Source organism: Enhydra lutris, unplaced genomic scaffold (assembly GCF_002288905.1).
Source record: "Enhydra lutris kenyoni isolate GAN:26980312 unplaced genomic scaffold, ASM228890v2 scaffoldscaffold25, whole genome shotgun sequence".
NCBI classification, from domain to species: domain Eukaryota; kingdom Metazoa; phylum Chordata; class Mammalia; order Carnivora; family Mustelidae; genus Enhydra; species Enhydra lutris.
In genome coordinates, this window is record NW_019154109.1 from 4,395,994 (window position 1) to 4,419,935 (window position 23,942).

At 42.1% G+C, this 23,942-nt stretch overlaps 1 protein-coding gene and 1 long non-coding RNA gene across 6 annotated transcripts in view; one reads left to right on the forward strand and one right to left on the reverse strand.

The window, feature by feature from the left end:
• LOC111151052 (calmodulin regulated spectrin associated protein family member 2) overlaps positions 1 to 12,883 on the forward strand; it is a 117,897-nt gene extending 105,014 nt beyond the window's left edge. For 3 of the 5 annotated variants that reach the window (XM_022508781.1, XM_022508783.1, XM_022508785.1), the window contains 7 exons: positions 321 to 2,523; positions 4,629 to 4,765; positions 5,239 to 5,459; positions 6,476 to 6,548; positions 7,295 to 7,410; positions 9,179 to 9,297; positions 9,954 to 12,883. In XM_022508781.1, coding sequence (XP_022364489.1) covers positions 321 to 2,523; positions 4,629 to 4,765; positions 5,239 to 5,459; positions 6,476 to 6,548; positions 7,295 to 7,410; positions 9,179 to 9,297; positions 9,954 to 10,259 — 3,175 coding nt within the window. In that variant the 3' untranslated portion in view covers positions 10,260 to 12,883. Of the gene's footprint in view, positions 1 to 320; positions 2,524 to 4,628; positions 4,766 to 5,238; positions 5,460 to 6,448; positions 6,549 to 7,294; positions 7,411 to 9,178; positions 9,298 to 9,953 lie in introns of all 5 variants that reach the window. The other 2 variants (XM_022508780.1, XM_022508782.1) reach the window with 1 other exon arrangement.
• LOC111151054 overlaps positions 1 to 23,942 on the reverse strand; it is a 42,547-nt gene that overhangs the window by 456 nt on the left and 18,149 nt on the right. The window contains exon 2 of the long non-coding RNA XR_002640837.1: positions 7,288 to 7,392. This is a non-coding gene — a long non-coding RNA (uncharacterized LOC111151054). The remainder of the gene's footprint in view (positions 1 to 7,287; positions 7,393 to 23,942) is intronic.

Consider the following 23,942-nt stretch of genomic DNA (forward strand, 5'->3'; position numbering starts at 1 on the left):
ATTGTACACCTGTAACTAATATAACATTGTCAACTATACTTCAGTAATTAAAAAAAGAGAAAGAAATGCTAATTCTATTTTGTTGATAGCCAAGTTGCAGTTAGTACCTCACTTTGAAAAGGGCAATGTAGGCAGATGACTGAGCGTTCAGAGGGGCTAAATGTTAAAGGTAGCCCAGTAGCCCTGTGCTTACCTTGAGTACAACAGGATTATGCAAAATGAGAAAAGAAAGGAAATACAAATTTAAATAATTGTTAAAAGGTATCAAATCATTTCTTTTCTGGGCGTGTTTAAGGATTTTCTCTTCAAATGTTTTTTAGATCATCAGTGCATGGAGTTTCATTTGATATTTCTTTTGATAAAGAAAATACTGTACACAAATCCACTCCAAACCGAGGAATCACTCGTTCTATTAGTAATGAAGGACTCACATTGAACAATAATCGTGTATCTAAAAATATTAGGAAAAATTTGTCCTTTAAGCCAGTAAATGGAGAAGAGGAAGCAGAAAGCATTGAAGAAGAACTTAATATAGACTCTCACAGTGGCCTCAAGTCGTACACACCCCTTAATACAAATGAACTGAATTCCAACGAGAATATTCATTATAAGCTTCCAAATGGAGCTTTACAAAATAGAGTACTTCTAGATGAGTTTGGCAATCAGATTGAGACACCAAGCATTGAAGAAGCATTACAAATAATTCATGATACTGAAAAATCTCCCCATACATCTCAGCCAGACCACATTGCTAATGGCTTCTTTCTTCATAACCAGGAAATGAGTATCCTAAATTCAAACATCAAGCTAAATCAGTCTAGTCCTGATAACATAACTGATACAAAAGGTGCCTTGAGTCCCATAACTGACAATACTGAAGTAGACACTGGAATTCACGTTCCTTCAGAAGACATCCCTGAAACTATGGATGAAGATTCTTCTTTGAGAGATTATACTGTAAGCTTGGACTCTGACATGGATGATGCTTCCAAATTTCTTCAGGATTATGATATTCGAACCAGCAACCCCAGAGACGCTTTGAGTCCTTGTCCAAGTACTGTAAGTACTAAGTCTCAGCCAGGTAGCAGTGCTTCTTCTAGTTCTGGAGTTAAAATGACCAGCTTTGCCGAACAGAAATTCAGGAAACTGAATCATACTGATGGGAAAAGTAGCGGGAGCAGTTCTCAGAAAACTACACCAGAAGGTTCTGAACTTAATATTCCACACGTGGTTGCTTGGGGACAAATTCCAGAAGAAGCAGGCCTTCCACAAGGCCGGGACACCACCCAGCTGTTGGCCTCTGAAATGGTGCATTTAAGGATGAAGTTGGAAGAAAAGAGGCGTGCGATAGAAGCCCAGAAGAAGAAGATGGAGGCCGCTTTCACTAAGCAGAGGCAGAAGATGGGAAGGACGGCATTTCTTACCGTGGTGAAAAAGAGAGGGGATGGCATTTCCCCTCTTCGAGAGGAAGCAGCCGGGGCAGAAGATGAGAAAGTGTACACCGATCGAGCCAAAGAAAAGGATTCCCAGAAGGCGAATGGACAGAGGAGTAAGTCTCTGGCAGATCTGAAGGAAAGCCTGGAGAACCCTCAGGCCAAATGGCTGAAGTCTCCAACCACACCCATTGACCCAGAGAAGCAGTGGAACCTGGCAAGCCCCTCGGAGGACACTTTAAACGAGGGAGAGATCTTAGAATATACAAAGTCCATTGAGAAGTTAAATTCATCTCTCCATTTTCTACAACAAGAAATGCAGCGCTTGTCACTTCAGCAGGAGATGTTGATGCAGATGAGGGAGCAGCAGTCCTGGGTGATTTCACCTCCTCAGCCCTCTCCACAAAAACAGATCCGAGATTTTAAACCTTCCCGGCAGGCAGGCCTGTCGTCAGCTGTTGCGCCCTTCTCGTCAGATGCCCCCCGTCCTACCCATCCATCCCCACAGTCTTCCAACAGGAAGAGCACATCTTTTTCTGTTAAAAATCAGAGGACTCCTAGGCCAAATGAATTAAAAATAACGCCTTTGAATCGAACCCTGACTCCCCCTCGGTCTGTGGATAGTCTTCCTCGGTTACGGAGGTTTTCACCAAGTCAAGTTCCCATTCAGACTCGGTCATTTGTATGTTTTGGGGATGATGGAGAGCCTCAGTTAAAGGAATCCAAACCTAAGGAAGAAATTAAAAAGGAGGAACTGGAATCCAAAGGGCCCCCAGGGCAGCATGTGCATAACCTGGAAGAAAAGGAGCTTAAGCCTCTTGAGTCAACGGTTTCCGAAGTCCTGTCCCAGCCTATCACAGAGACGGTCCGACTGACGCCAAATGAGGACCAGCTGAACCAGCCTGCAGAGCCTCCTCCTAAACCTGTTTTCCCTCCGGCTGCTCCTAAAAATGTTAATCTGATTGAAGTTTCCCTCTCAGATCTGAAACCTCCTGAAAAGGCTGATGTAGCTGTTGAAAAATACGATGGAGAAAGTGATAAAGAACAATTTGATGATGACCAGAAAGTATGCTGTGGATTCTTCTTTAAGGTAATATTAATAATCTTCATTGTTTGGGGGCATCATCATTCAATGGGTTTGGTTTTAGCCAGTGTGCTTGCCTCTTTTAGTAGTAGTCCCTTTTGTTACGAGCCTGCCACTAACCCTAAAGTACATCAGGAGCTCCCCTTGGTGGACTGTACTAACATCCAAGCACACTGAACGATCTTCCCTTCACCAAGGTCGTGGTACACGTTTAGATACGCTATTCTTACTCCTCTGCCTCTCTTGCTTGCTTTTATAAAAGCCTTTAAAAAAAATGTGAAGCTATTTGGATCTCTTCAAAGAGCTGTCAGTTTGTAAAAAGCACATGATTTGGCATTGTAAGTGTACTTTAGTTTTTTTTAAATTTTCTTTCCTTATATGTTTTGTTTCTTGAAAAAAGTTTTTAAGGGATGCCCGGGTGGCTCAGTTGGTTAAGCTTCTGCCTTCGGCTCAGGCCGTGATTCCTGGGTCCTGGAATCGAGTCCTGCATCTGGCTCGCTGCTTAGTGGGGAGCCGCCTTCTCCCTCCGCCTGCTGCTCCCCCTGCTTGTTCTGACAGATAAAAATAAAAATCTTTAAAAAAACTTTAAAAAAAATTGACCAGATAATCTGGTAAGGTGAAACATTTAAAAATAACATATATAGTTTGAACAGTAATAGCTCCTTTGAAAGCACTGGATAAAGGTCTAGCATAGGACTCCTAATCTCAATATTGATATTGGAAACTATAGCCAGCCAACAAATACTGAACAATATCACCTCTTGGTGGTCAAGCTCTTAAAATTTATCATAGGTACTAGAAAAACAAAAAAAGCTTAATATTTTTAAATTTTTCTAATTATCCATTTTCTTCATCTTTATGTTTTCCTGTATTTTCCAGATTACCTATAGGAAAAAATTTTTTTTTAATAATCAGAAACATGTGGATCTGTTACTCATGTTTCTTTTTTAATTAAGGAACTAAAGTAAGATAATCTCTGATCCTGTCTAGCTCCACAATTTTGAATACAGAGGAAAAAAAAAGACAGTACTCAATAGCATTTATCACTTATAATTTATAATTTACAATTTATTTGTAATTTATAAATATAATTTATAAGATTTTATGTTTATAATTTAAGTTTTAAGTTGAAACAACAGTCTTATAGGAATAAGAACCCAAGAACATTGAAGTGATTACCATCACTAGTTTTACTTTTGGTCATTTAATGTTGGAAATTTGTAACTTAAAGTTGATCTGAGGGTGATTGCCTGTTAGCCCCTTTTAAAGTTGAGAATTTGAATGTAAGTCATATTTTGTCTCTTAACCATGTAAACTGACTAATTTTTAATAGAATGCTACTGTAAACAAGAATAGATATAGTTTACTAATTTTAGAGACCCCAGGTACCCCTGTTCCTTGCAGAGAAGGGCAAACGGAAGGGAGAGACTCCTTCAGGGCGAAACAGGGCGCACATCTGTACCTTGGTGTCCGTTCTGTCACGTGGCAGTGGTTTATGTGCTATATAACCATAGAGCTAATTTCTGGGTACTTTCACTTGAATTTCCTTTATTGAGCATGTATGTTAAATACAATTTTAATGCAATTTTTAAAAAGATTTTATTTTTAAGTAATCTCTACACCCAACGTGGGGTTCAAGTTCACGACACTAAGACCAAGAGTTGCCTGCTTTTCTGACGGAGCCAGCTCGGTGCCCTAGTTTGAACGCAATTTTTAAAACTAAGAGAAAACTCCCTACTTCTAAGTTATTTATTAGGGTCCAGAAAAACCGCTGCCCTTTTTTTTTTTTCCTTTTTATGGTTGTTCTTTGCAAACTTCCTAGGTTTTGAAACATGTAATTAAGTAAGTGTCTTTTGGTAGTTGATAGAACTGTTACCGCTTTATGAGGGCAAGCGAGCATGAGGGGGTGTGGGTCAGAAGGACAGGCAGACTCCCCGCTTAGTGACCTGAGCCCAAGGCAGCTGCTTAACCAACTGGCCCACCGAGGCGCCCCTGATTCACTTCTTCCTTCTTCATTTCTGGAACGTGTCCGCATAGGGTGGGGCTGGAATAAGAATGACTAGACAATGTGACCACAACATTTCACGTTTTTCCGTGAAATCCATGCTTAGGATGATCAAAAAGCAGAGAATGACATGGCAATGAAACGAGCAGCTTTGCTGGAGAAACGACTGCGGAGGGAGAAGGAGACTCAGCTTCGGAAACAGCAGCTGGAAGCAGAGATGGAACATAAGAAAGAGGAAACAAGGTAAAGGCTCTGGCCATGCGGACCCTGGATCCGAGAGCCACCCGGCGGCAGTACTGGAGGCTCTGCTTCCTCAGGGCCCCCACCAGCTTGTTCAGATGTTTGCAGCGTCTGGAGACAACTGACATGATGCTGATTTCTGGTGCTTATACAAGTTGCTTTATTTTCCCAAAGTATTGGTTGCTTGTACATTTTTATCCTGAGTTTGAAGCATTTCAAAGTAACGTTCTCCAGAAACATTAATTTAAGATAAATTCACGGGTTTTTACACATAAACATATTTTTAAAAAGCAATCATTTACTAATGGTATGTTTATGTATATTTTAATGATCTAAATTATCTCAAGCGAATTTTAAACCATTTTTTCCCAAGGTGCTGAAACGTAATAATTTTCCCTTCTCGCATCAAAGCCATACTCCCAGTATCTGGTTTCTTTAGTGTGCAGAGTAAGAAATTCAACCATTTGGTTTCCCAGGCGTAAAACTGAGGAAGAGCGTCAGAAGAAGGAAGATGAGAGAGCGCGCAGAGAATTTATCAGACAGGAGTACATGAGGCGAAAACAACTGAAACTAATGGAAGACATGGATACAGTAATTAAACCCCGTCCTCAAATAGCAAAACAAAAAAAACAGCGCCCAAAATCTATTCACAGAGATCATATCGAGTCTCCCAAAACACCAATAAAAGGTCCTCCAGGTAACACAGCTTATTATGAAGAGTCTGTTCATAAAAAACACCAGCCCGGTTTGTCATACTAACTCGACTGTGCTTTGGTATGCGAAATTGGATCCACAATTTGAGATGGTGCATGCTCCTAATTTGGAAAACCAAAATGAGCAAATGTAGTTTTGTTTATGACTTCTGTGTTATGTGTGCATGCATATATTCAGTAGAGCCAGTGTGAGTGCTGAAGTGTCCAGGATGCATCCTAACCTATCAGGGACTCTGCCATCGGGTATAATCTCTCGGAATTGCCAGTGCCCTTTCCATACTTGTCCATTTAAGGATAAACACTGTGTGCACAGAAATACATAAGAAACACATTGGTATAATAAGTAATATAGAAACAAGAGTTCATGAATCCCTTTTTTAAGACAGAAATGGTCAAACGTCCAAATCTGTAATTTTTGGAGTTGAGAGAATGTATTCTAAAATTTAGCACACATACTCACTTTTAAAAATATATATATTTTATTAAAACTAAACCCTGTGGGAAGTTTTAGAGAATTCCCATAGTTAACTCTAAAACTGAGAAAAAATAACATAACATTGACCGTTTAAAGAGAACTCTGCCTTTTCTAGCCAACAAAACTTTTTGATACCCAGTACTGGCTAAAATTAATAAATTAATTTCCCATGTAGGAACTGGATATCCCTAACTATATTTTATTCTTAATATCTTTTGTTAACTTTTTTCTTACAGTTATAATATCAGTGTCTCATATTACCACTTTCGTTTTGGGATAAATCCTAACAGCAATTAGTTTTATCATTATTTCTTAAAAGTAGGTACCACTGCTAGTTTTAAATAAATTGTGCATATATGCATGCAAGCATATTATGTGTTTAGATTAAAAGTAAAAAAAAAAAACTACAGAAGCTCAGTGTTCATATGCTGGTGTTATCTAATGAACAGACTCTTTTCTAGTTGCTCCTTTTAAATTTCTAATTTTGTTTTCATTCAGGATCACGAATTTATCGTGTTTTTTCAGTCTCTAGCCTTTCTTTGGCATCACTGAACACAGGTGATAACGAGAGTGTGCATTCAGGCAAGAGGACTCCAAGGTAAATCCATAACGTGAATATTTTCCACAGAAAAGAATGTTTCCAACAATTATCTTGTATTTTATAATGAATGAATCATAACACAAATTTTTATAGTTTTGCTGACTGGAACTGTTTGTGTTTCTGTTTAAATAAATTTAAATATAAAGAGGCTATTCATATTTGACTTTTTTATCTTTTAGGATTTTAGGGTTACTGACATTGATAAGGTACTTTTTATAAAATATAAAACATTAACAGTAATTGCTGATACGGTTTTGGTAAAATCATAGTGTGCAGATATAGCACATCATCTATATAAGTGCCAGCCTCTCTACTTTTTTCTCCTAGAATAATTCCCAAGTAGGCTGCCTAACTTGGGAAAGATCCCTTCTGTACTGTCTCTCTCAGATGGAGATTAGAAACTGAAAGCCCTATTTCGTTACGTCGCGCTGTAATACCCATGTGGAAAGAGAATGTGTATAGTGACAGGCTTGAGTTTTGAGTTCTGATTTTTGCATCAACATCCTGTTGCAGTAATGGCCAGTTTTCATATAGAAAAACATTCATCCTTTCAGTGAGCAAGTAGGTAAGGAGTGCCCGTGGTGTCCAGGCACGTGGGTGCACAGCTTGAATAAGGCAGTTAAACCGTCTTTTGATTTTTTAAGCTTTTACGTTGATTTTGGTTGGTACTTTAACAAATATCCCTTCTGACCCCCAAGTATTCTTCTGTTCGAAACTTAAAAAATACTTTATTTACCATTTAGATCTGAGTCTGTAGAAGGCTTCTTGTCTCCAAGTCGTTGCGGCAGTCGAAATGGGGAGAAGGACTGGGAAAATGCATCAACAACTTCTTCAGTAGCTTCTGGAACAGAATACACAGGTCAGGGTCCGTATTTTTAGGGAGATGTTTTAATTTAACACAGTCATGAGAACAAATACAGGCTAATCTAATGAAAGTTTCATGGGCTCTTCTCTTGGTCTAGACACTGGGGAATCTGAACAAGAACACTGAGTGCAGATGGTCCCTTCAGGGAGGTCAGTTTCAGTGATACGGTTGCACTTAGGGAGGTAGTGACTTGTCCCAGGTGAATTGAGATCAGTTTCTAAACAAAATTAGTAGTATCACACTGCATCCATCTACTTGAAGACGCTGACCATGTCTGTGCTGTGGTTTGGGTCTGAAGAAGTTTTAGAGAGGTTCTGTCAGCTATACACTGGTCCTGAGCACTGAGAAAAGGCTAGAGTCCACAAAGGCCTCTCTAACATTGGGATTTCGGGTATCTAGAGTTGTGCATCTTTAAAACGCATTAATGTGAGTGGCGGGGGGCACCTGGCAGGCTCCATCAGTGGAGCGAGTAACTCTTGATCTAGGGCCTATGGTTTGAGCCCCATGTATAGCCTACTAAACAACAACAACAAAGTATGAAGGGACTCTAAAAGCTGAGGGGAATGCATTGGATGCAGGAAGGTACCAGCCCCACATCAGATCCTTTTCCAGCCTTTGTTTGGGTAGGCATTACTGAAACAAAAGCAAATTTAAGAACAGGATGTAAGACGCTTGTAAAGAAATGAGGCCCCAGAGAAAATGAAAGAAATGTGAGCAGCCATTGGGATCTAAAGTGGAAAGGCATAGGAGAACGTGCAGGGCAGTGGCGACTGCCTCCATCCACGGGTGACCCACTGGAAATGGAAGCCCCATGAAGGCGTAAGGAGGTTAGAACTTGCTGACTTTGCCCATGTACTTCACTCCTCCTTTAGCCAGTTGGACAGCCTTTAATGCCAGGGATTAGATGGTAATTCCTTGTTTTTCCCTCTGCTTCTCTATGTAAACTCACTTAACAAGCATATTTGCCACGCACTGTTTCAAACCTAGAGCTACACAGTTGTGGTGTGCTGTGCTAGCTCATACCATAGGGCTCTTGGAACTTGTAAATTTTCAGGAATTATGCAAACTGCAGAATCATTGGTAGTTTGATATTAGCCAGGGTAGGAGTGATTGGTATCACAGAAAGAGGTAAATGCTGCCTGCCCATCAGGGCTAATTTCTACCCCCACCCCCCCACCCCCGCCCAGAAAACTGGTTTCTTGGCTCACTATGGAGGATAAGGACAATCCTTGCCTTCCAGGACAGAGTTTAGTTATTATGAAGTAGGGAGGTTGTACTGTACTTCCTATTAGGAATGTTCCAGGAAAATGGCACAAAGTGCTTCTGTTGCTTGGCAGACCAAGGAGTAGAATTGGTTTAAAGAAAAATGCTTAAAAATCTCAGATATGTGGATGAAGAAAAAGATGAAGCCTTTTCCAGTCGTTTTAAAAGCTGTAATTACTCATCGATCTGTTCTGCTTTAAGTTCACCAGTAACCTTAGCAGACTTGAGAAAGAGGGTGAAGCAGACAGTGTGGCAATTATAGCCCCATCTGATTAACAGCACTACCGTCTCAGAGCTTTCTTGGCAACATCCTTAAGATGCCTCCCTGTGTGGATAAAACAATGTTCTGATTGGAATACAGCACTCAGCAGCCTTTAGGCACAGATTTTGATTTTTTGTTATTGTTTCCTCAACATAGGAACAATTATATCATTTAAACATAGTATTATTTCTGACTTAGGAATGCTATTTTTATTTTGCTGCTAAATTCTTACCACAGGACCAAAGCTCTACAAAGAACCCAGTGCCAAATCCAATAAGCACATAATACAGAATGCTTTAGCTCATTGCTGTTTGGCTGGAAAAGTAAATGAAGGTCAGAAGAAAAAGATACTGGAGGTAAGCATGTTTGCATGAAAACTAAATTTGGCAACATTCTAAAATTGTAGGAGTCTTCTCTGCTACCAATTCAAAAGAAAGTACCCTTTCTTGGTACTCTTGAAAGTACCATCCTCTCCTAGGATTTCAACAGCATATAGAAGATCTGGAGCTATGTTTTAACTTTAGATTGAGTTAGTTCACTCTCAAATGGGATTTTAGAAGACTGCAGACTTAATTAAGCCTAGGATAGACTCAGATAATAATATAAAATTGTAAGTTCTTTTCTTGCCCAGAGCTACTTGTTCATGTTTCATAAATGTAAGTAAGGTAGTTTTCATTTTTAAAAATGAGGCTGTATTGCAAAATTGCTAATCAGTGCCTGGTTTGTTAGTGGTTATTTGACTAAGGTCAAGATTTAGCAGACATTTCATATCTTCCTGCAGGATAATAATATCCACACAGAGCCAACAGCACCTCAGAGGTGAAGTTTTGCATACATTGTTAATGAAAGTGTACTTTGCTTTTATAATACACATTTTATTTTTGTTCTTCAGATTTTATATTTTGAATCTTGTCATAATATTTGACCAAAATAGGTGTAAAACAATTATGTAAATTTTATACAGTGAAATGTTTAAGAATTTTTATTGTTTTGTTTTGTTTTTATTTTGAAGGAAATGGAGAAGTCAGATGCCAACAACTTTTTAATCTTGTTCCGGGATTCAGGCTGCCAGTTCAGGTCTTTGTATACTTACTGTCCAGAAACTGAAGAAATTAATAAACTGACTGGGATAGGCCCTAAATCTATCACTAAAAAAATGATTGAGGGACTTTACAAATATAATTCTGACAGGAAACAGTTTAGCCACATACCTGCTAAAACTTTATCTGCCAGTGTTGATGCGATTACCATTCATAGTCATTTATGGCAGACCAAGAGACCAGTCACACCCAAAAAACTTCTACCCACTAAAGCATAGGAGTTGGGAAATACTTGCTTCAGAACATTTGTGGTAAATTTGCACTTCATCTTTCCTGCCTATAGAAAATCTTTCTAATTGCCAACCAAGACTTTTATTAATTGCACCTGAACATTAAGCTCTGTTGTCACGAACAACTGGAACGTGAGCCACAGCATTTTGGACTGCGGAAGAGTCGCACGTAGGTTGTAAGTCCAAGTGATGAAGGAAACGTATGGATTCACAAATGGAGATTTGTGTCATCGGGTTCGCCTGATTGATGTGAGACACACTGAAGCACTGAATTCTCATGGACACTAGTTGGACTTATGACTGAAATAAGGCTAAGATGACAAATTATGTTTTGGTTTTTTTTTTTCCCTTTTTGATGTACATGCTTGTCTTCAGATGGTTTATTTTGCTGTTTTTCTCTCTTGGGGGTTTAATCTAAGATACCTTTGTATTTCGTTTGATGGGGAGACCGCAAGCGTAGGAAATGCCCCTTCAGAGGTAACTCGCACCATTCTTATGATGCTAAGAGAAACACTAGTGTTTAGTTTTACAATAACCCTCATGTTTTAATGGTGTTAGAGCATTTGCAAGAATTATTCTAAGTATTTACAATTCTGTATTTATTATTCACTCAAGTATTAACATTTCTCTATTAAATAAGAGGAGGTATTGTAAAGAGCTGCTAGTAGGTTCGCTTTAAACCACATGAGCTTAACCAAGAATATGTTATAAGAAGTTGCTGATTAAATCAGTGCTGTTTTTACACCACTTCTGGCCAACTCAGAATAATTTAGATTGTTCTTTTAACAAAAAAGGCTTTCTATCTCTTTTAAAGTAAGTCACTTTATAAGCTGGCAGAAGTGAAGGACACTTTGAGAGTAGTCTTTCAATCTGAAGATGTAAGACTTCCTGCCACAAGTTCTCAAGAGGTCTTTACATTATATTTATAACTGATATAAAAATTATATTTAGAATTTTTAAACATGTACAAAGGGCTACATTTTAATTTTAAAATAGCTTCACATTATTTTACTTCTATTGAGTTTCTTTTTTTATTCTTTTCAAGTGGAACAGCTTAGGTTAAAGTACACACTTGAAATCTTCTCTACATGATCTTTGTTCCTTTAACAATGTATATCAGAGGGTTAGTTGGGGAAAAACTTCATTCTCAGGAAAAGACTTGAATGATTATGTGACCCTGTTATGTTTCAGTGTTGTGACAACTGTGTAAACGTAGAGGGGAGAGACAATATTGTATCATAAATGAGATGTGGGGTTGGTTTTCTTCTGTGTGGGAAGTGGAGACTAAAATATATACATATATACATTTCTCTAATTGAGTTGTTTAGAGAAATAACTAATATCTCATATGATGTATTTACTTATTTTAAAAGAGAATAGGAATGAGATGTCCCTGAACTGTACTTTTCTATTATTATAAGGCCTTTAGGCATCAGTGCATCTGGGTTATCAACATTTTCTTAAATGCTGTCAATATTTTACTGTAATTTATGTTATTATATTTATGTATATTTGTTAAAACTGTAAAAAAATTTTCACAGATTTTTTTCCAATACCTGTGCAAGATATGTGTAGCTCAAAACTATTTGTGATCTACTGTTTGCATGTAAGAGACCAGGATATGTAACTCTTATATTTTAAGTGTATACATACTGTGTATATAATATATGAATATTAAGAATGGGGACTTGCACATTTTACCTTTCAGACAACAGTTTCTATCACAGAAGGAAATGACTGTCAGATACATGTTTAGATTAAGCCTCGTTTAAAAAAAAGAAAAGCAAATCTAATCAAAATATGGTAATAGTCAAAAGGAGAATTAATAAGCACTTTACATTACTAAATTTGTTCTTTTCAATCAAATTTCCCTTATCAAATCAGTCATCTTTGTGATACTACTTGGCCATTAAATTTTTAAAAATTGGATGCGAGACAGTAGAGGAATTATTTAAAGCTAAGTAGGACCACCCTTCTTAAATTTATGTGTCCAACAATGAATGTCCATAATGTCTAAAGGTAGAATGTGAACATTGCCACAAAAGTTCATTGCTCTCAGTATATTTTACTTTATTAATACAGAAGGAATATGGATATATTTAAGTCTGCAGATTTTTTTTATTATGGTGCAGCTTTTTAAAAAAATTATGTTTTAAAAATTATACAAATGAAAATTATGGCATTGCATAAAGTCTGGAGATTTCCATCAACCTTATTGGAACACACTGGTGCTTTCATCATTAGAGGTCAAATGATGATGATGATTCAGTTAAGTTTGCCAAACACCTGTCATGGTTTCCCCGCGCAACCTGTCAAACTCTATTTGACGCAGCTTTGGAAAGCTTTTAATTCCTCTTGACTTTTCGATTTTGTTTTAGGATGACTGTTACAGTTTTTATTTGGCTGTTTAAAGCCAAATTCAACTTTTTAATTATGGTTTCATGGACACTGTGGGGCAATGTACAGTGTATGGTGTGCTTACCTATCCACTCTAGAGCACTGCTTACAGGTTTTTTTAAGATGCTGTGCTGTAAAATACTGTCATATTTGCTATTTCCTGGTACAGTGTAGTTTTTCCCCTTTCATTTGAATAAAAGCATGGCACCAAATGACTCCTTTTCTGTTTCTTGAATAAAGTGTGTTTTTTCCCTAATATTTGAACTTGGGTAAACTCCTCGTATAGCTTTCCTACCTCTTAACCTATGTTTAAATGTAACAGTTTGAATATTCACAAGAGGCAACTTTTGGTAGTATTACACACTGTCTGAATACTGACTTAAGGCAATGTTAAAAAGTCTAACTTTCTGTGCTTAGCTCAGACCATCTACATAGTGGTGTTTAAATGCTTGTGCTCATGATACATCTTTCTGTCCATGTTAAATCCCTTTCTTTTGGTGAATGATTAAAATGTGCCAGAATTAACACTTTATACGTCTGAAATTGAACGGCTAATGAACAGTTCTTGATTTACTCTCTAAGTTTCACTTTGATTTTGCGGATTATATTCATTCAGTCCAGAGCAATTAAGAAAAAAAGATCTAATAACTAGACAACAACAAAGTCTTCATACACAACTATATACCTGAAGAAATATCTGCTGTTGCTAACTGTAAGTGCAGCTCTCTACCTTTAGATCCTCTGATAGCTTCAGAACCCAGCTGTAACTTCCATAGTATTTTGCAGTGCCTTGATTTTCAGAAATAAAAGTATTTAACCTGAAGACTCATGCAGCATTAGGAAGTCTACACAGACCATGGCACCCTAGAGCCCACTCAGAATTTGAGAGCGTGTTCCCTGATTTGGCTGTTTGACAGTTCTTAACAAGGCAGAGGGAAGGATGTCTGCGTGGCTTAGTCCGTTAAGTGTCGGCCTTCGCCTTAGATCATGATCCCAGGATTCTGGGGCTGAGTCCCGCATCGGCTCCTTGCTTAGCAGGGAGCCTTCTTCTCCCTCTACTAAATAAAAATCTTAAAACAAACAAAACCTAGGTAAAGGGAAATGTTCTATAGTGAACAGGAACATTTTTATTTTGTAACCTGTGCACACGGCAAAATAATAATAACCAGCGAAAGAAACGGAGTTATAATACTCTGACCTAGGAATCAGGCATTGGAAAAAGCCATCTTAACCTGGGGCAGCTGGGTGGCTCAGTTGGTTAGCATCCCACTCCCGCTTTCAGGTCAGGTCCTGATCTCAGGGACCTGAGACCCAGCCTGGTGTGAAGCTCTGTCCTCAGTGCAGAGTCTGCTTGTCCCTCTGCCCCTCTCTCTGCTCACGAGCTCATGGTCTCAAATAAATAAAATCTTCAAGAAATATATAAAGATCTGTATCTTCTTCTAATGGCAGTTTTGCTTTTAAAAGAAACAAATGAACAATGCTCTATCATTTCAGGGAGGGTGGTGTGCACCTGGGTTGGTACTTCCCAGCTGCTCCTCACATAAGGCTATCTAGAATCTTCTGGTCGTCTGCTGTTGGCATCTGGGGCACAGGCCTTCTGGCGGCTCGGCATTCCACGTCCAGATGCGCAGCCAGCGAGAGTTAGCTTGCGTATGTGTTTAATGTCACTGTGGTAACTCGTTAACCTCTATCCACAGTGGCTTATAGTTGTGTCAGAAAAAGAAAAAAGAGTTCTTCCACTTTCCATTGAAGAAGATAAAAGCAAACAAGTTAAAAAAAGTTTGAAGGCCCACTCAGGCTTTTGTGTTTTTTTACCGTGGTAAGCCGCTATGGTACTTAAAATACGGCTGTCCTTCATTCTGCTTCACCGCAGTCTGTTGTTTTAGGTGGCTGATCTGCTCTTCCTTCAGGAGCACCCGCTGGTGTCAGGAGCACCCCAGGGCTGGACGACGCGCAGCACGGCCTGTGTCGTTGGCGGCGCCGCTGGTTTCCAGCTCTGTTCGGCGGCCCTGATTCCTGACCCCACCCAGTTACCCATATTCATGGTTTATATGAGAAAGGCAATGTGGCTCTCAACCCTCAAGCAAGCAGAAACTCTTCACTATAATACTGCTTTATGATGTGAAAGTACTTCTTTTCTTTCTGTGAAGAGATACCAAGATCTCCATTTCACAGATGGGGATGATCAAGCTTCAGAGGTCAGTCACGGCCAGGGACACAAAGCTAGTAAGTGGCCGCCTCACAGCTCGAGTCTAAACCTGATTTCCCCTCCCCTTCGCTGTGCCTCACGGTGCACGACTTCCACTGCTGTGGATGTGGCGGAAGAAAAACTACGTGAGGTCTGATAACTGTACTAGTTAGTAATATATTCACCACTGAGGGAACGCTAAGAACTTGTTACAGTGGATTTTGTTCTCTTGCCTGATAACTGTAGCAGCATCAACACAACAATGGCTGAAATCAGACTGGTGGGTCCCCACACTCTTAAACATCTAGATTCCTAAGAAGAGAGGAATGGAGAAAGTATGGATGAGGTGGAAAGAAAAGGATTCTGCTGACAGGTTGATCAAATTTATCCAGGAAACAGTAATAAGGTGCGAGAGACTGGGTCACAAAGACACGGGGGCTCTTCCATCAAGGAGCCCCCGTCTTGAGGCGGATGTGGTTAGACCTTTACAAGCATCTGATAAACTCTATGCTCTAAGAGAGGTGTGGACCCGAAGCATGGGACAGATAAGCCCCCTTCTTATGAAGAGTTAAAAGGTTCTTGTTCATAAGCAAGTTCACTCTTACCAAAACTGACTTTATATAAAGAATGTAAGACTTAGGGACGCCTGGGTGGCTCAGCTGGTTAAGCAGCTGCCTTCGGCTCAGGTCATGATCCCAGCGTCCTGGGATCGAGTCCCACATCGGGCTCCTTGCTCATCAGGGAGCCTGCTTCTCCCTCTGCCTCTGCCTGCCATTCTGTCTGCCTGTGCTCGCTCTCTCTCCCTCTCTCTCTCTGACAAATAAATAAAATCTTTTAAAAAAAAAAAAAGAATGTAAGATTTAAGTTGCATCACCAGCCAATAAGGGGCCTGTCCTAGCCCAGTCTTCTTCAGACTTGAGTTCTGAGTTGCAGAGGCATCGTTCTGGTGACAGACCTTAAAGGCCTGCTTTCCGAGATCGTCAGCATCTGACAAAGCTAGCTGACCGTACACTGCTTCCTCTTCACGTTCGTAGCCAGAGACCGCTGTATTGCACTGCTTTTTGCTGCTCTGTTGTCCCCTCCTACCAGACAGAAAAAACCCAAGTTCGCAGTCTCATCAGGGGGCTGCTCTGGAACACTCGGGAGGACCATGGATACCTCTGTGCATATCAGGTGGGTCATGCTTGGGTTCTTTACCTTTACATTCAGTGCCTAAATATAATAGGTATTCAAAAATGATTTGTCAAGGGGCGCCTGGGTGGCTCAGTGGGTTAAAGCCTCTGACTTTGGTTCAGGTCATGATCCCAGGGTCCTGGGATCGAGCCCCACATCGGGCTCTCTGTTCAGCAGGGAGCCTGCTTCCTCCTCCCTCTCTCTCTGCCTGCCTCTCTGCCTACTTGTGATCTCTGTCAAATAAAATAAAAATAAAATCTTTAAAAAAAAATTTGTCTAATGAATAAATGTAAGGAGGACTGCCTAGTCCACATTCAAAATCACACCCAAAACTTAGTCGGGTTTCTGCCAGGCTACAGCTGATTTCCTACTATAGATATTTTTGCCTAAAAATATCAGCCCCACGTTGACTAACCTGGTCTGACTCCCTCTGCTTTATATAGACCATTCCAGGGGACCCGGGTGCAGCTTGGAAATTCAAACCATCAGTGACCGTGACATAGTGGTGTTCGGTTCCCCTACCTCCTCTCTTAGCTCCTCATATGCACCCTCCCCCACCCCGCAAATTATAGGCAATCCCAAGGCTCAGTTCTCCTCATGCCCTGCTCAACCTCTACTTCCCTTCTAAGAAGGCCTTCAGTACCGGCTCCGACTGGCCCTTCTGCACAGCTCCTCCATCTCCAGCCCGAAAGCTCCCTGCGGCCCTACTCGGGCACCTGACTGCCAGCTCCGCCTCTCGCCTGGAAGTTCCACTGTCCCCAAGTCAACCGGTTTCTTTTTTCTGTTATTTTTACAGATTTTTATTTGACAGCACAAGCAGGGGGAGCAGCAGGCAAAGGGAGAGGGAGAAGCAGACTCCCTGCACAGCAAGACTCGATCCCAGAACCCCAGGATCATGACCTGAACCGAAGGCAGATGCTTAATAGACTGAGCCAGCCAGGCGCCCCTCTTTCCTTTAAGATTTTTCCCAACTCAACCGGTTTAAAAACACTGTCAACCTCCTAGTAAAACCAACGCCTTCCTGGTATATGTCCAGCCACCATGGCTGAAACCTTCACAGTCTTGTCTGTCTGCTTCCTCTGTCCACGGAGAGCACCTCCTCGTACCTGGACAACCACCAGATCCTGTCCGTGTTCACACTGTCAGTCTGTTCCTCATCTTTCTGGACCAGCCTCATGTCAGGTGCCAACAGTTCCTGCTTAAACTCTGCAAGACCCTCCGACTCATCCTTCCCTGATTCCATTCCTCCCCCACAAACAGTGCTCCAATCAGTCCTGGGTTTTCCTAAAGCAGAGCTTTCACCGTGTCCTCCCCACTAGTCAAAAACTCCCAAGGGGCCTTATCCTCACCGTATAAAACTCAAGCTCCTGAGCTCAGCATTTTAGCCCTCCCAGGCTTGCCGCGAGTTGGCTTTTCAGCATCAGAATATCTGATAGTCAAATATCCAACAGGCACCAAAACTCAGAAAAATTCGACATTTCAAAATAACTCATCAAAGTTATTGTGAAAAAAATCAAACTGTAAGGACTTTCTTATATTTATTTTACAGTTTACTGTTTGGGTTTTCGGTTGCAGAGAGGATGGGGCTGGGGTGTTGAGGTGATCTGTAACCTTTTGCTGCTTGGGACCACGAAAGGTCTCACTCCTGTCTTTCATGTCGCTCCTTCCTATAACACAGACCTCTTCTTCAGAGAGGCTGACCTGCCTTGATCTTGATACAATGTGAGCTATCACAGTCAGCCTCACACCAAAGATATTTGTACGTTGCAGTTCATTTTCTCTAATACTGTGTTGGCTGCCGGAGAGGCAACACTGTGTCCATAATGTTGCCTCATTGAGTGCTCGCCCCGTGGTAGGCAGGGGCCGTTTCCAGCGTCAGTCTGAATTGAAGGTGACCTTAGAAACGGGTTTCACTGATCTGTGGCAGAACCATGGCACCGTGTGGGGGAGTCCCTGTCAACCCACAGGGAACATTGCCTAATTCCTGCTGCAAGTAACTGAAAATTCACACTAACTTTCCCATAACCAACTTTCTGTAAAATCACTGTAAAGTCATTGCAAGTCCTAGTTTAGAAGCTTCTGTGGGCAGAACAAAGAGAAAAATGTTACTTCCTTTCCAAACAAATTCTGGGGCCATTTTTATATTAAGGGACTTCCCTACTGCCTGTCTTTTAAATTTCTGATGGTTTTGTTTCAGCCTTGAACCTCTGAGCTGCGGAAACCTGCAGGGGAGGACAGAGTAGAGCCTTACTTTCCTTGAAAGTCATACTCCTGCGCTCACCCTCCACGTCCATCCTAATTCCTCCCCCAGGGCTCCTAAAGGCCAACAACGAAGTCTGGGGTACATCCCAAGACAGACGCACAGCTGCGGGCCGTGGGCTTTCACACTGAGTCACCCCTCAGCAGTGTGGGCTGAAGCCCAAAGGCCCGTGGCCAACTCAGATGCTGCCCTTTCCCAGCCACCCCATATTTAGCACCTGGAAGTTTCGGAAATGATCAACCATCTGAAACGTTCTGTGTGGCCTCTGGCATCCCGGGTGGGGCCCCTTCCCCAGTGTGTGCCTCCCCTTAGGGGGTGAGGCTGCAGGGCAGAGGCAGGAACGTGGTCTTCGTTAACCTGCGGCTCCCTGCCCGCCTACCCTCCCACGCACCCGGAGGATCCTCTCTGGGGCGCAGAGGTTGGGGTCTATGGGAAACCTCATCTTGGCAACCAGTCAGTAATAGTGCATACAACAGAGGACTCCCCACTCAGTACTTATCCAGAGAGGGTGTGGACACACAAGGACACATGGCTTTGTGGGGTTTTCCTCCCACTCAGTCCCCGTCACTGCTAACCTCCCTGTGAACCGCAACTGCACCAGCATCCTGCCGTCTGGCTGTGCTTCGGCCTTGTCAGCAGCTGGCAGCCTTCTGTCACCCTGGGAAACTCACCGTCAGTGACACCAGGTCCAGTGAACTCTGGTCGTCCAAGGCTTAACCACCCCCCCCTAGATGGGGATGATTATCTCTGGATTCCCAATGCAATTCCAAAAGCATTTACTGATCACCCACTATGTGCAGAGAAAGCCTCATGTCCTGGAGGGGAGGAGGGGTGGCCCAAGCAGGGGAAACGAGAGGTCTTCCGCCATGCAGCCCAGGCCGGGAGTGCGGGGCGCTGGGCGTGCGGGCGCAGAGCCCAGAGAGAGGGGAGGGCGTCCACTGGATGCCTGCTCACACCCCACGCGGGTGAGAGCTGCACTGGCTCCCATCTTCACAAGCCCCAGTCAGGTGGATGCAATCACACCCATTTTAAGACGTGGAGTCTGGAGCCCAAGATCGCACTACTGCCAAGTCATAAAGCTGGTACAGCAGCCAGACTCCTGCCACTGATCTAATCGGCCCCGTTCTGTTTGTTCACTGACCACAGGCAGACAAAATGACATAAAATACGTATTCAATAAATTCGACATCACAACCGGGAGAACAGGGTTTTTAAAAAAATATTTTTAATGTAATAGTGTTGGGAAAGTTGGATAGAAATCTAAAAAAAAAAAAAAAAACATTTACACTGTGGGTGGATTAAAAAACGATGCTAGAAAGTTATTTTTTAATAATACTGTTGACTGTTTTTAGACCAAAGAAAAAGTAACATTCTGAACTCTGGAACTGCTCAGAGCAATAAATTTTACTAATGAAAATGTAAAATTAAAAATAAAGGAAAATAACCAAGAAAAAAAATCTGAAAGAATATTTGAATTAAATGGGACAATGTTTAATCCTAAATAGTTCATATAAAAAAATAGTAGATAAATGTATGAAGGACATGATTAGACAGTTAACATAAGAAGAATTAAGTACAGAAAGACTTTTAATCTTACATTCAAAGAAATGTACATTAAAATGAAGGAACCATTTTTACCTCCCTACTTATTAAAGTGGAAAAAAAATCTTACTGACGAATATTTTTGACAAGATTGTGTTGAACCCAAAACCCTCATATGATGCCATACGTACGATTCCTGGTCTTTATAAGCATCTGCACTGAGCCATTTTCACAGCCTGTGACCTTCACAAAGGCACTTATACTATGAGAACAGTGTGAAAAAGAAAGTTTGCAAGTGCAGTTATTTGTTACGGATTTCTGTAACAGCAAAAAATACTGGAGAAATCCAAAATATCCCAAGTCAAATTATTAGAAACATTGTATTAAACTTAAATATTAAACAACATAGAAAAATGTAGGTTTATATGGCATTGAAATGAGCAGTCGATGAAACGGTGCATCCTAATGACTAATGATTCTTAAACTGTTGTGTTAAAAAAGTATGTGGAGAACATCTGAAATGGAATGTGAAAAAAATAGAAAATCCAAGAATGATGGGATTACAAATAGATTCTCTCCTCTGGTCGGGAACAAATTCACCAAAATGCTACATATGGTCGGTCACTCAGCGCTGGGTCTGGGTGGACATACCTCACTCTGAAGTCTACAATCTTTTTATTTGGCCTTTATGATGAAAAAGGCAAATATAATGTTCAAAATTCTTCCTGAAGGGTTAAGATTATGTGTACAGGAAAATTCAAACTGGGGGAAGAACTTGTAAAAGCTTACATATATAGCTCATAAAGGAACAAAAATAAACCTATTCCTGAAGGCGACCTAGTTCAAAACATTAGATATTTATTGTCTCTTCTGCTGTCAGTCACGGTGAGGGACAGAGAGAAGCTCTACGGGCAAGGCAGGGCTGACCCACATAACAAAGCTGGTCCAGAGAGAGGAAGGACTTTAAGGGATGGAGGTCAGAGAAGACTCTGGGGGTGAGATGGAGGGAGAAGGCGAGGGAGGACCACCTCTGCTTTGCTCTGCTGACACCTGCCAGAGAGGGCCAAGATCCTCCACTGAGCAGGATGAGTGTTAGTAGCTGACTTCTTCTAATCCTGCGGGGGAACATCCACCACCAACAGCCCCCACCCCAGGAGGAGAGAGAGCAGAATCGTGGAGTTGGCCTTGGTCACTGAAAGTTGGATAGAAATCTCTTCTCTCCAGCTCTGGCCTTTGCTGCTTCCTCCCATCCAGACAGGTTCACAAAGACCCACAGGGCTCAGCAGTAGCACAGAGAATCTGCCATGTGCTCTGGGCCACACACTTCCCTTGGGTATGAGACCACAGCTCCAGGAAGCAAGAATCTGTGTTTTTAATAAACAACCTACTTCTCCTTCCCCCTCACTCCCCTCCCCAGGCTTCCCTCTCGGTCCCTTGCCCCATTCTTCTTTATCATCTGGCGGTTTCCTGGCTGACCTCTAGCTTTCACAATCACTCATGGGCTCCCTGCTCCCTGCTCCAGACTGCCGTGTGCCCCACGGGAGGTGAGGCCCGGTGGCACCGGGCCTGTCCCTGATCACCTACGGGCTCTGGCAAGTAAGCACTGCCCCTGCTAGCCTTCTAGGGAAGGAGGCTGCAGCCCCCGAGGCCCCCCAGGATTGTGGGCATCAGACACACAATCAGACATGAGACAAGCAGACGATGAAACTGCGTGCATTCTAATGACTAACGATTCTTAAACTGTTGTGTTAAAAAAAAGTATGTGGAGGACTTCCAAAATGGAATGTGAAAAAAAAAAAAAAAAAAGAAAATCCTTCTCGGAATGAGCAAAACTGTTCTGAATCTCCAGCAGCCCCCACAGGTTCCCACCCTCTGGGCGGGTCTTCAGAGGAAACTCAAGCTTGAGGACTGGGATGCCCATGGAGGGCCGAACCAAAACCATTCATTCCCAGGCCTCTCCTCTCGGGTGTCTCTCCACCTCTTGTAATTGGCCGGGGAGAGACAACCTTGACAAGAATGGCCTGGATATAGGCACGGCCAAGGCTCCTTAAGCTTTCCCACTCCCTGAGGATCCCCATGGACCACAGGGACATCAGGCTAGAATGACTTTATGTCTCAGTTTGCCCAGAACAGTCCTGGTTTATGGCCCGGGTTAATTACCATAGATCCTCTCGCTCTCAGAAATGCCCCAGTTTGGATCATACATTATTTCATGACCCAACCTCGAACCAATAGGAAACAGGACACCTACACGCACGGGCCCCTCGGTGTTCCCTGAGCCCAGCAAATGGGATGGCATCCATATAGTTCCCAAACACAGCCACCCCAGGCCCATAGTTGACTCCTCTCTGCTGAGACCCACAACGCTATAATGATCTCTTGATGCTCCCCCTTCTGTCCCCACCACCGGTAATCTATTTCAGGTGCTATCTCCCCCGCCACCCAAAGAATTACAACAGCCCACTCTGGGTTCTCCCTGGCCTGAGCCTCGCCTCTCCACTGTCCAATCCACAGTTCTGCCAGTGATCTTTTCAAAACAGAAAGAGGTCATACCCTACTCACAAATGTCCAGTGACTGTCCACTACCTACACAATGAAATCAAGATCATCCTGTGACCTGCTCGCTGCTACCTTTCCTGTTTCCTTTCCTGCCACCCGCTTCCCACCCTGGGCTTTGGTCACACTGGGCCCATGTCCTGCTGCTCTATTTCACCTTCCAGCTCCTTCCGGGACCTGCACTTCAGGGTCATCTCCTGGAAGGCCTTTTCTGACATCTCTTCCATCAGAAGTAACTGCTCTTGCGGCACCTGGGTGGCTCAATGGGTTAAAGCCTCTGTCTTTGGCTCAGGTCATGATCCCAGGGTTCTGGGATCGAGCCCCGCATCGGGCTCTCTGCTCAGCGGGGAGCCTGCTTCCTCCTCTCTCTCTGCCTCCCTCTCTGCCTATTTGTGATCTCTGTCCATCCAATAAATAAATAAAATCTTAAAAAAAAAAAAAAAAAGAAGTAATTGCTCTTTCCTCTAACCTCCAAGAGGACTTCCGCCTTTCTCAGTTTGACGTCTGGTATGCTGGCCACTGCCTGGGCATCTGTGTCTGTCACCTGCCTCAACAGCGAGCCTCTGAGGTCAAGAACAGCAGCTCTCTCAATGCCTGAAATGCTGCCTGCCCCACAACAGCGCTCACTGTTAATTGAATCGAACCAAAATCGCTAATCCGCCTCAAATTTTCAACACCAGAGTGCCCAACAGGTCAGTCAGTCACTCATTCCTGGTGACAGTGTGGTGGGCTCTGAGTGGGCACAGACACAGAACCATTGGTCCCAACACAGTGTCTCCTGGGAGTGATGTCTGCTAAGAATTCAGGCCCAGAACAAAAGCAAAAATTAACAATCAGGACCACACCGAAACAAAGAGTTTTGCACAGCAAAGGAAACCATCAACAAAATGAAAAGGCAACCTACAGGATGGGAGAAGATACTGGCAAATGACCTATTCCATAAGGAGTTAATATTCAAAATATACAAAGAACAGCTCAACATAAAAAAAAAAAAAAACAACACAAATAACCCAATTTAGAAAATGGGGAGAGGACCTGAGTAGACATTTTTCCCAAGAAGACACCCAGATGGCCAACAGACCCTAAAAAGGTGCTCGACATCGCTCGTCATCAAGGAATTGCAAATCAAAACCACAATGGGCGATCCCTCACACCAGTCAGAACAGCTAGTATCAACAACACAAGAAATAACAAGCATTGGTGAGGATGTGGTAGAGAGGCAACCTCTGGGTTCTGCTGGTGGGAACAGAAATAGACACAACCATTTTGGAAAGCAGTATGGAGGTTTCTCAATAAAAACAGAAATATTGGAGCACCTGCGGGGCTCAGTGGGTTAAAGCCTCTGCCTTCAGCTCAGGTCATGGTCTCAGGGTCCTGAGATCGAGTCCCGCATCAGGCTGTCTGCTCGGCGGGGAGCCTGCTTCCCTCTCTCTCTGCCTGTCTCTCTGTCTAATTGTGATCTCTGTCTACCAAATAAATAAATAAATAAATAAACAAATAAATAAATAAATAAATAAAAACAGAAATATCATACATTTGGGTATCTACCCAAAGA